This window comes from Sinocyclocheilus rhinocerous, unplaced genomic scaffold (genome assembly GCF_001515625.1).
Source record: "Sinocyclocheilus rhinocerous isolate Xijiao unplaced genomic scaffold, SAMN03320098_v1.1 scaffold1283, whole genome shotgun sequence".
NCBI classification, from domain to species: Eukaryota; Metazoa; Chordata; class Actinopteri; order Cypriniformes; family Cyprinidae; genus Sinocyclocheilus; species Sinocyclocheilus rhinocerous.
This window is the reverse complement of record NW_015642522.1, coordinates 387,657-400,611: the sequence shown is the minus strand read 5'-3', so window position 1 is coordinate 400,611 and position 12,955 is coordinate 387,657. Positions and strand designations below refer to the sequence as shown.

The following is a 12,955-nucleotide window of genomic DNA, read 5'->3' as shown; positions in this document are numbered from 1 at the left end:
ATTTTTCTTTACTTTTTTATTACTATTAACATATAACTAATTAATATTATATTGTTCTGTCTTGCTTGTTTTTATTTTTTTAATTATTTAGAACTTAAAAGCCGTAAAATACTTATATATAATTCATTAATAAAACTTTTTCTATTTCCTACCCTTTTTTACGTCTTTTTAAAACTGCTTTAAAGTAGAGAGCATTAAAAATTTTAAATAGTATCATCGTAAAAGTCGATTATATATTATTACTAGTGCTGTCAAACGATTAATCGCGATTAATCGCATCCAAAATAAAAGTTTTTGTTTACATGATATATGTATGCTGTTTATATTTATTATGTATATATAAATACTCACACATGCATGTATATATTTCAGAAAAATATGTTATGTTTATATATTAAATATATTTATTTATAATATAAATGTTATGAATATAAACATAAACATGTAAATACATGTACATATTTTCAAAATATATACTGTATCTGTGTGTCTTTATATATACATAATAAATATACACAGTATACACACATATATTATGTAAACAAAAACTTTTATTTTTTATGCGATTAATCGTTTGACAGCACTAATTATTATATTTAATTAGAATTAGTTCAAGTTCAACTTGTTCCATATCCTAGTCATTTTTGCAATTATGTTAAACTTGAAATAATTAAAACACTGTGTTTTGATCATAATTATGATTGGTTAGTAAAACTATCAAATATATATTATAATAATTGTTTCAAACATTGAAAGAATGTCATTTACAACCTGAACAATTAATTAATAAACATAATAAATGTAATAAATAAAATCACATAAAATGTTGAATTTTATCATTTCTAACACTTCTCATGTATATGTATATGTATATATATATATATATATGTGTGTGTGTGTGTGTGTGTGTATAAATGTGTATATATGTCTGTATAGTATAATTAATTAATAATAAATTAATTGTTAATTGTTTTCATTTTTATCAGCTTTTTAATATATTGCTAATCTGCTGTAACATTTAAATAAGTTAAAACAGTTAAAAACCTACGTGTGTGAATGAGATCATCTATGAAAGCATTGAAGTACTGTGTAACATTGTCTCTTCCTGTTCAGTCCTTATAAGAACGTGACTGAATACGACGGGCAGGATGCCTGCGGCTCTAACAGCTGGGCGATCGCAGACGTGGAGCCTCCTGAACGCGGCTCCGAGGGCAAAGGCCAGAGCGAGCCGGGTCTCCTCATCATGCCTCTGAAGCCCTGGACCCAGTACGCCATCATGGTCAAAACCCAACTCGCCGCCTCTGACGATCACCTCGTCCGCGGGGCCAAGAGCGAGATCATCTACGTCCGCACCAACGCCACCCGTAAGTCACAGCCGTTCAGAAACGTACAGCAGAAGCTTTTTTTCATTATTTGGTTCTTAAAGGGACAGTTTACCTAAAAATAAAAGTCATATCATCATGTACTCTTCATATTGTTCCATACCAGTATGAGTTTCTTGATTTTGTTGAACACAAAAGAAGATATTTTGAAGAATGTTGGTCACCAAACAGTTGATGGTCCCTATTGGCTTCCATTGTATGGGAAAAAATAACATTTCTCTGTCGTCAAACCAAATTTTAGAATAATTTAAAATAAACTGCATATTTGAAGTTTAAACAGCTACATTCTCGCCTCAAAAACTGTAAATGTATATTTGGTGGTGTGTATATTATACGATCAAACGTATAATACAGGTTTGGGGGAAAAAAGCTTGTTAATTTTATACACACATATTTTTTCAATAAAATATAATGGCTATAATTGTATTACAATTATAATAGAATTTATTGTAAATTTTATAATATAAATAGTATAGATATACATGCATAAAATGTATATATATATATATTTATATGCATAAAAGCACATATTACTTTTCTATGTATAATTGTATTATATTTTCATGTACATTTATTTATAAAATAGTAAATTATGCAATTATAATAAAACTAAATATATAATATATACATATACATAAAAAATATATGCATTACACATTAATTATATACATATAATTGTTTTGTGTTTTGTAATTGTAATGTAAATTAGCATTTTGTTTATAAAATAGTGAATTTTATATAGTAAAATTTTTTTTTTTACATTTTTAATAAATAAATATATTATTATATTTACATACATGCATACATATTTTATTCATATATATATATATATATATATATAAAACATTAATTATACATATAATTTTGCACTGACGGCTTGGGACCGCCATCGCTGCTTGCAGCTATATTTTATTTTATTATTTTCATTTCAGTTCATTTTAGCTACATTTTTAATAATTTTATGTCCTTGTGTCGTTTTTATCATTTTTTGTAATATTACTATTTAGGTTTAATTTATTTCAGTTTAGTTTTTATTTCAATTGGATTAGTTAAATGTATATCTCCAGTCAATAGATCGCTCTAATATTAAATGGGTTCTGAGCTGTTGAACATCAAGGGTCTATAGCGCCATCTTCTGGTTAATAGGTTAATTGCTTTGCATCGGCCACACTGCAGCTTAATCAGTCCAAGATTGTTTATTTTATTTGGTTTGGTACTAGTTTTTATTTATATTGTATTTTATACTTATGTATTATAGTAAATGAAAAAGTTAAGTATAAATGAAATCGAAATTCTGGAAAGAAAATGCGGCATCTTTATCCAATTAATCAAAGACAGTCAGATGACAACAATTTTCAAAGCACTGGAATCAAATGTATAACACATTTACATGATTTTTTAATTAATGTTTTATAGTCTCTAATTTTACTTTAAAATATAAATATATAATCTTGGAAATAAAATACAAATAATATATTCACATTAGACAGAAGAATTTTTACATGCTTCAGTTTTACATCAAAATATAAAAACAAAAAACTTGGAATGTTATTAATTATTAAAATTATATATATGAGCAATATCACTCGAGTACTCGAGCGATACCGGCTCTATATCAGCATGGCTGTGATTAGGCCAGAGGCAATCACAGCAGCTGATATAGAGCTGGTATCGCTGAACCCTCTTTTGTGCGGAACTACTTCCTTCCGCCACGGATTCAAAGCTCAAGTTGACAGTTAAACATACGTCACTTTTAGAATTCGTATCAAGGGCATGTGCTGCTTCAGTTAGGTTATTAGTGAGAAATAATGAGGTTATAAGAGAGAAACAATGCGGCAAGATGTGCATCTGAATGAGAGAGAGACCGCGAAGCTAGTCGTTTCTTCTTATATTAACTAACGTACTCTACGATTAGCTCAGTGAATAATTTAAAAAAAAAACATAGACCCGGCTAGAACAAGCGGATAGATACAAAATTGTGAAAGGGCGTTCCTGTAGCGATACCAGTACAATATCTCACAGTTCTCAACCAATCAGATTTGAGAACCAGAACGAACTGTTGTATAAAAAAATATATATATATACACACACACACACACACACACACTCACAATCTTGGAAATAAAATTTGCCATCTTTATGCAGTTACTCAAAGAAATCATCAAAAAAAAAAACTTGAATGCAAATATAACGTTTACATCAATTTTTTTTTATTTTAGCAGAGAAAAAATAAATAAATCTTGCAATGAAATGAATATTAATGCATATATTTCTTACTACTACTTATCAAAGACAGACATCGTTGCTAAACATTTCCCATTATTCTCTGGCAGAAGTTATAAATAAAGCATTACTTACATTTATCTGCTCTTCTTTATGTGGCATTAGAACTAAAATCATTGGGTGTTTATTTTGGTCCAATGGCTACGACTGAAACGTAGTCTTCACTGTTAACCCGCAGACCCCACCGACGGCGGCGCTCAGTTGGCGTGGCCAATGCTTCTTTGCCTAATTTTGCAAGCACATTATCCAGCCTGCCCAACTTTTCCACCACGTCAAACCCAGAGAAGGACGAGAGACAGAAGATGGTATTCAAAACCAACTCCAAAGAGTTCATGGTCATCTCCAACCTGGTCCACTTCACCAGCTACCAGATCGAGATCCAGGCCTGCAACCATCCCACGGATCCGAACCGCTGCAGCATGCCGACATACGTCAACGCCCGCACCCTGCCTGAACGTAAGACCGCCGGGCCACTCTTTTCTGTTGTTTTGGTTTGGATTCATGTTCTAATGTGTCATCTTCCGTTTGTGTTCTTAGTAAAAGCTGACAAGATCGTTGGGCAAGTGACTCACGAATTTTTTCCCGATGAACCGGAATTTGTCTACATCAAATGGCAGGAGCCGAAAGCACCCAATGGCATGATCATACTGTATGAAGTCAAATACATGAGAATGTCAGATAACGATGTAGGTGTTCAATTAATTCTAAGAAATTTGCACATATTAATATGTGTATATTTTATCTTTTATATTATAATTTTTCTGTATTTTATCTATATATTGTTGAATAAATATCTTTCTTTATTTAAACATTTATATTTTTAGATATTAAAAAATAGACCAAAACGTATACAATAATTAAATATTTAGTCATTTATATTTTTGGAAAATAAATATTTTTAGGTATTTAAAAACTTAAAATATATTTAGTACTTAATGTATTTAAATATGTATGCATTTTAAAGTATTTGTATTTAAAATATTATACAATTATATATTTTTAAAATGCATTTGTTCAAGAAGGTGTATATATTTTTCTTTATTTTTTCCTCAGGAGGATCAAATCTGTGTGTCCAGAATCGCTTATGAAAAAATTTACGGCTATCGATTACGAGTAGGGCATCCTGGGAATTACAGTGTGAGAATACGTGCCACTTCGCTGGCCAGCAACGGCTCCTGGACGGAGCCTGCATACTTCTTTGTTCAAGACAGTAAGCTTCACTGTATTTATTACTTTTTTTTACTGTTATTTTGGCCACTATGGTCTCTAATATGCATGTTTTTCAGTGGATATGAACATGAAAGTCATCATCGGCCCGCTTATCTGCTTCATTGTACTGCTGTTCCTGGCCAGTACAGTCTTCATTGTCCTTAGGAAGAAGTATGTGTTAGACACTCTTAAATAAAGTCCTTATTTATCATCTAGACCATGCTCTCATTTATAAATATATTTTCCCTCAGACAAACTGAAGGACCGACTGGTCCACTGATTGCGTCCTCGAACCCAGAATATATAAGTGCAAATGATGGTAAGATATTATAGATGTAATCCACTTCATTAAATTGATAATGAAAGATTGTGAACGATTGTGAAGATTGTGTGTTATTGTCAATACCCTTGTGCTTATTTTAGCTAATATTTACCCCTTTTGTTTTATTTTATAGCTTTCGATTTGCTTTTTTTTTTTTGTTGAAAGGTAAAAAATAAATTATAATTATTGAATTTGTGTATTTGTAGTGTACATCCCAGACGAATGGGAGGTGCCTCGGGAGAAGATCAGTGTTCTGAGAGAGCTCGGTCAGGGATCGTTTGGAATGGTGTACGAAGGCATCGCTAAAGACATCGTGAAGGGCGAACCGGAGATGCGAGTGGCCGTTAAAACCGTCAACGAGTCGACGAGCCTGCGCGAGAGGATTGAGTTCCTCAACGAGGCTTCGGTCATGAAAGCCTTTAGCTGCCATCACGTGGTGAGTGTGGATAACCTGGAGAACCAAAATAATCAAGGCAAAAACAACCTTGTCTAAATGTTCAACGTGTTCGCCTAGGTCCGCTTACTCGGTGTGGTATCTAAGGGGCAACCGACATTGGTCGTCATGGAACTGATGACACACGGAGATCTGAAAAGCTACCTGCGTAGCCTGAGACCTGATTCTGAGGTAAGTCTTCATATTCCTGATGTAGAATGAACCCTATTCCCAATCATTGTATCCCGGACGAGCCCCCAATTTCATTGTACCTCACTTGAGGATGCTGTAACAGTAAAATGGGCCAAATGCTGTCATTTGATGCTAAATAATCCAGTTTTCCTTTATCTTCAAGGGCTGTATGGGTCTATGAAACATCACAATCAATAGCTAACAGTAGCCTGTAGCTGTGACCATTGATTTAATTTTTTTTTTTTTTTAACAGAATAACCCAGGTCGTCCACCGCCAACCCTGAAGGAGATGATCCAAATGGCAGCTGAGATAGCAGATGGCATGGCGTACCTCAACGCTAAGAAGTTCGTCCACAGAGACCTCGCTGCCAGAAACTGCATGGTGGCTGAAGATCTCACTGTGAAAATTGGAGGTAAGAAGACCAGAATCAAGCATATTTAGTGTGAAACTCAGGATTCGAAGGACGAAAAATCTTGATTTCGTTTTTTTGTTTCAGATTTTGGTATGACACGAGACATCTACGAGACTGATTACTATCGCAAGGGTGGAAAGGGCTTATTGCCTGTCAGATGGATGGCGCCAGAGTCCCTAAAAGATGGCGTTTTCACCGCTCACTCAGACTGCTGGTGGGTATATTTTGGGGTTTCTTTGTAATTTTTTGCTAACCAGGTGTCTAGAAGAACATTCAGATCCCCTATAAGAAGCTAGTCAAGAAGTGCTTTGCTAGTCCTTTTGGGTGTCCAATCCTGTTCTTGGAGGGCCATTATCTTGCTTAAACACACCTGAACCAGCTAATCAAGGTCTTCAGGATTACTATAAACTTCCAAGCAAGTGTGTTGAAGCTGGTTGACATTGGCGCTCTAAGAGCAGGATTGGACATTCTTGGGTTACAAGACAGAGGGTCCACCAAAATAAATACACACCCAGCATAATGAGCTGGCAGTGCTGTAATAAAAATTCTGTTGACTCTTAGGTCTTTCGGAGTGGTATTATGGGAGATCAGCACACTTGCCGAGCAGCCTTACCAGGGACTGTCCAACGAGCAAGTGCTCAAGTTTGTCATGGACGGAGGCTACCTGGACAGACCGGAGAACTGTCCAGAGAGAATGTAAGTACCGATGTAGAGATAAACCTTGCTAAGACCATATTAGACCATCATTTGTAGCTGGTTGACCGAGTAAGTTTGAATGGCTTAGCAAGTTAAGAAACCTGTTGATGTCCATTTTTGGCTTCCAGTATCCTAATTTAGTGAATTTAGGTTATTTAGGTAAAAAAAAAAAAAAGTAAATTTAGTTAATTGAAAACATGCTATCTAGTATTTTGTGTTCTTAGATGATAAACCAGAAGTAGTAAAGTTATTCAGCATTATTTTAGTTAATGATTTCAGTCTCCAAAGCCATTTTGGCTGAAAGTGAAAATGACATTCTTTTTTGCTTTTTCAACCAAATATTTCTGGTTTCTGAAATTTAGTGCATCACAATTGAAAACGCAATGTATCCTGATCTTTTCAGCAAGAAAGCATGTCAGTCCTTTCTTGGTTGACTAAGTAAGTTTTGCTGTTGACGTTCCTTGTTGGCATCCAGTATCCAAAACAAGTGCATATATTTTTTATTCTTTTTACTGAAAAACAGAAATTGAAGGTTTCATTTAGCTGAAAAAAACAAAAGTTTCATTAATTCAATTTGGGTTACTGGGTATTTGAACTTATGCTGTTCATGATTTCGTTTTTCGGCGTTGTTTCAGTCAACGATTTCTTTTTTTTTTTTTTTGGTATATCCCTATCCAAAATGAAATATAATCTGATCTTTCAGCAGAAAACAAGCCACGTAGATATTTTTCTAGAATTCAAAAATCCAAGTATGTATGATATTGTACTATATCTGTCTTCTATGATAATATTGTATCTGACAATATCGAGTATGTCACTCACTTTCAAGACACCTCTGGGCTGTAAATACATCTAAATGCCACTTAAGATGCAGCTTCTTATCGTATTGTTCTAATTGAACTTATTGATTAAATGTAACAATCTGACAAATGAAAAAAAAATACATTCTTGTTTCTGTACCCATCATGGAGACACATGGAGAATGAGGTTTATGTGGTTTAAGATTGTCTTCTCTCGCTCTAACTCTTCTCTCAGGCACAACCTCATGCAGATGTGTTGGCAGTACAACCCGAAGATGCGGCCCACCTTCCTCGAGATCATCGAGATGATCAAGGAGGACCTGCATCCTACTTTCCAAGAGGTCTCCTTCTTCTACAGCGAGGAGAACAAACCTCCTGAGAGCGAGGACTTCGACATGGACTTCGAGAACATGGAGAGCATACCACTGGACCCCTCATCCTATTCCCAACGCGAGGAGAGCCTCAGTAGAGACAACGGCCCCTCGGTGGGCCTACGGGGCAATTACGAGGAGCACATGCCCTATACGCATATGAACGGTGGAAAGAAAAACGGCCGAATTCTGTCTCTACCCAGATCTAGTCCGTCCTAACGTTTGCTTCGGCTTTTTCTCTTCGTTTTTTTTTTTAAAGAAAAGTTTTTAATTGTGTTATTTTTGCAGAGGCCCTTAAAGATACAGATCTCAGGTCTTTTTTGTTGCTGTTGTTGTTACAACGACACTAGTATGGTTACAACGAAAACGGACGTTATTTCGCCCATCATCCGACGCACCATTTGCTTTTTGACACTTTTACACTTTTGCCAAGTTTCCAAGACAGTTTGGTTGGGCGGTGGGGAAAAGCAAACTGTGAACATGACTAAATCAACCAGAAAAGCTGCTTCGGCTACGTCACCTCAAAGTCCACTTCCTTCTCCCTTGGATGCTTATTTCCTGTCTCTTTCTCTATTTTTTTAAAAAGTGGAAATCTTTTAAGATAGTGGCCTTTTATTAAGTGGCCTATAAAAAGAGAAGTGTCTATCAATGCTTGTGTTAATTTCTTTAGAACAATGACTTTACAGTGTGGAACTATGGGATGGCTTATATTCTTTTAGAACAAACTTTTGTTTTGTAGAGGATTGACTTTTATTTTGTCCTGGAGAATTCCTGAATTCACATAGATGATATTCACACGGTGTTCTGGTGAATGAGGTTTAATTTATTTGCTTTATTTTTTTACTCCTGTGTCCTTTTTACCGGCTGAAGGATATTTAACAGTTATGAATTGGACAAAAGAGTTCCTCAGACTGACCAATAGCTGCTGCTCTGATATATAGTGGGTATTTGATTTTTTATATATATAAATATTGATTGGTATCAGTATTTTAAATATACTATTCACAACATTTGAACTTTTGTACATAATTCTAATGTCTTTTTCTAATGTCTTCATCAGCTTTGCTTAAACAATATTTTTTGCAACTGTCTCTTTTTATGAGCTGTTTTTTTATGTCCAACCCAAAAAAAAAACTCTCATTAATTAACATGCAAGTTGACTCAGTGATGTTCCAGCATACAGTGGGGAGCGTTGTTGGTTTGGCCTAAATTCAACTGATTTCATTTCGGAATAATAATAATAATAATTAAATATTATTGTTATTATTATTTAAAAATACAAATATTTGATTGCTCAATTCAAGGGAATAAACATTCAAATTTTCTGTCATAAATTGGATTTTGTAGGATGTTCCTCTGTGACATCTTTGGGATTCCAAAAGCTGTTGTGGAGAATATTTTGGGAATGTTTCGGAGTGTTTTTTGTTTTTTTTCTGTGGGATATGAGAGGTTGTTTTTGACTCGATTTACTATTTACCTGATTTTTCTGGTGGATTTAGGATGTTACTGTGAAAGATATGCTTTACCGAGGGATTCTAGGTTGTTCGTTTTTCGACAGCAGAAATATTCGACCTGGTAATATTTAAATTGGATCATTAAAACATTCCTGTAATTTATCCACGATCAGGCTCCGGTACCTGTTAAAGTATCAAAAGTGAGTGTAGTTCTCGCACAGCTTCGCATAATAAAGACGTTTACGCTCTAGTTCTGAGAAAGGGAAGTCTTAGAAGACCACAGGGAAAGTAAACTTCCTTCTCTGTCAGAATGATGCCGCTTTTTCCCAAATAATCCTTTAAAGATAAAACGCAGACAGCTTTGGTAGGCAGATGCTCAATTCCTCAACTTTGTGCCTTCTCCGATCGCCAGAGGCAAGAGAGATGGCGCTTTTACTGGATCTTACTTGTCATCATCAAAAATGTGCACATTTCCTGTGTGTGCGTGCATATTTGTGTGTATGTATATTTATTTGTGGGTAGTTTGGGAGGGAAACGACAGAACGAGGCTAAAATTCACACGTAAGCTTTAGTAAGCGTGTTTGCCATTTCATGTTTTTTTTCTTTTTTTCTCACCTGGCTCTCACCTTACCGTAGCCTTTTAACATAAATGTTCCCTTTCTTGGTCCCATTGGCTTAATTTTAAATGTACATAGCAGAATCAAAGAAATCAAACTTGCTTGTAGCTTTTCTTACACTATTACAAAGAAAATCTTTTTCTTTTTTTTTTCTGTAGCAGTGAGCAGATTTTTTCCCCCTAAATAACAAGATTACATATCTTTGAAAAGGCAAATATTGATATTTTATTTATTTTATAATCCTCATAATTATGTAAATCCCTGTTAGCTTTTATTACAATACTCTAAGGCTGGTAAAACTAGTCGTTTAGTTGTTTATTTTTTGTTTAAAGAGAGTAACAGTTGGCGAGGTCACGAACGCAGTTGCATGGTTTATTAGCGCTAATGTCTTTCTGTTGGTTGTTTGGACACAGTCTACCTCAGTATGTTGTTAGAAATGTTTTAGAGCCAAGTGCATCTCTCTTTAGTTGTTTGAATTTCTTTAACAGGCTTGTTTTGGGGCAGCAAAAACCATGTCCACAATCCCAAATTCGGCCACTAGCCTTTGTTTCTCTCTCAAGCAATTATGATTACGGATCACTTCCCTTGCTCTCCTTTATTTGATTTTGGAGAAAGCTTAGAACCCAAAGATTCACTTTAACAGGCGATGTCTTTCTTTCGAGTCGTTTGAATTACGCAGAGCAGTTTAGTTGTGAAAAATTAGATAAAACGAAAGTTTATCCAAATGAAAAAGTGTACGAAAAAGAGTATCACTAAGGTACAACCTTAGGTGTGCGGAAAAACTGTTTTTTAATTTACGGTACATTGTTTGGCTCTGCTAATCTGAATGAGGTATTATAGAGTTTTATTTCTTTGTCTATTACATGAAGCACTTATTTGAATAATACGATATTTTTCGTAAAGCCACTTGTTAATTCGGAAACATTTTAGTATGTATGTTTTCTGTGATTTAAGCTCAATTTAACCTTTCAAGTCACTTCCTGAGAGACTACTGAATCACAGTTCTATGCGCAAAAACGGTCACAAAACATTTTGCGATTTTTTTTTGGGGGGGGGCTAACGTTATGTAGTTACAGTGAGCGTACACCCATTTGTGATTCACTAGGTGAAACAGCTCTTCTTCGCTCACTGCAGTATCTTACCGAACAAACTTTCTGATGCCCCGAGTTAAGTAGTTTCACATACAAAAACTTGTTCACTGGTTTTTTTTTGGTTTGTTTGCACCAAATGTGATTGTCAATGTCTTTTTTTTTTGTTCCATGTGTTTTCTACTGTGAAAATTTCTATCAATGCCATAGTTTATAGTAAACACGGACTTCACTTGCCTCTCCTTACACATGCGTTCATAAATACTCTCGCGGACAATCCTATGTGCCATAGAAACGTTTTATTTTCCTCAGGGAGATGTGAGCGTTGGGTTTTGTTTATCGGAGGAGCGTCAATTTTATCCACGGCTAGCTTAATCGTACGAGAAAAACGGATGGAAAACTGCAAAAACGATGCTTTTGGATGCCAGTCGTGCATCTCTAAAGCATTTCGCATCTTTCGTTGCCTCTCAAATGTGTTTCGGGGAATAAATTGAGCGCCCCCTGGTTGATCCATAGTGCCTTGCACAAACCTAAGTATCCTCCAAGCCAAACCTGGCCAACAAACTCCCTGGACCGGATTGTTTTTCACCCAACATCCTCAAAATACTGGAGCCTATTGTACAGATTTCTGGACAGGTTAGCACATCTTTGGCTCAATGCTTGGCTCGGTTTTACTGTATTGGTATATGTGAATGATATTCTTTTATTTTTATTTTTAATTAAGCTGAACTTGGATATGCTAAGGCTTGCTTTGTGGCTTGACAAACCACCCAACGTCGTACGACGCACTGTTACCCAAAACAACAACTTTGGCAGCTCCCAGTGTAAAAGTCTAAATTGAAAGAATATAATTTTGATAAATGACCTTAAATAACCTAGTAACAAAAACCCTAATGCGGTTTTCTACAGCAAGCTAGAAAAGCAGAACAGGTCGAGCGCAAGGCATTTTATTGTTTTTAAAAGGGAAAAGTATTAGGCTACACTTAGAGATATTAATTTCTATTTTTTTAGTCAAAATATGAGGGCAGATTTTACTTTTTTTGACTGTAAACTTTTACTATTCGTGTGCATTACGGAATTAACATTATCAATGTATATAGATTTCTTTTCGATAAAATGGTGATGTCTTTTGTTCATGGCATTACACTGTGATTCAGAGATATAAAGGACATCGATTTTACTCCACAAACTGATCGGATGACGAACCGTTCAGAGGTTTGGCCTACAATGATGTTCTTTGTATGACATTGCATTGTTGTTTGATTTTCTTTTCTTTTTTTTTCATGTACAACTACTTGTTTGCCATCCAAGAAATGAGTGCATATCCTTTGTCAGCATTTTGTATTTGTAAATTGTTACCCTTTTCTTTGTACAATACGGACAATTCCTCTACGTTCATGAAGGTGACCGTTTGAATAAACAATTGTTTTTCAATGTGAAAAACTGGAAAAGACCACTGCAGACTTTATTATAAGCTACAATCACGCAAAAATAAAGGTGTAGTCGACATCTGAAATGATTGAGAACTTACACAAACAGGTTACTATGGAAGCTTGTTTCCGCCACGAGAATGAAAAACAAAAATGTAATTGTAAGTTTTGTTCTCGCATTTCTGAGATTCTCAGATATAAACTCACAATTCTGAGAAAAACAAATCGGAATTGTATTTTATATATATATATATATATATATATA

At 34.8% G+C, this 12,955-nt stretch overlaps 1 protein-coding gene across 1 annotated transcript in view; it reads left to right on the top strand.

Moving 5' to 3' along the window:
• Positions 1–12,703, top strand: part of insrb (insulin receptor b) — an 84,667-nt gene extending 71,964 nt beyond the window's left edge. The window contains exons 8-19 of the mRNA XM_016572948.1: positions 1,114–1,387; positions 3,824–4,121; positions 4,203–4,351; positions 4,719–4,875; positions 4,952–5,045; positions 5,126–5,193; positions 5,403–5,632; positions 5,711–5,821; positions 6,075–6,234; positions 6,319–6,448; positions 6,796–6,930; positions 7,966–12,703. Of these exons, the coding sequence (XP_016428434.1) occupies positions 1,114–1,387; positions 3,824–4,121; positions 4,203–4,351; positions 4,719–4,875; positions 4,952–5,045; positions 5,126–5,193; positions 5,403–5,632; positions 5,711–5,821; positions 6,075–6,234; positions 6,319–6,448; positions 6,796–6,930; positions 7,966–8,320 (2,161 nt within the window). The 3' untranslated portion in view covers positions 8,321–12,703. The remainder of the gene's footprint in view (positions 1–1,113; positions 1,388–3,823; positions 4,122–4,202; positions 4,352–4,718; positions 4,876–4,951; positions 5,046–5,125; positions 5,194–5,402; positions 5,633–5,710; positions 5,822–6,074; positions 6,235–6,318; positions 6,449–6,795; positions 6,931–7,965) is intronic.
• Positions 12,704–12,955: the final 252 nt, after the last annotated feature.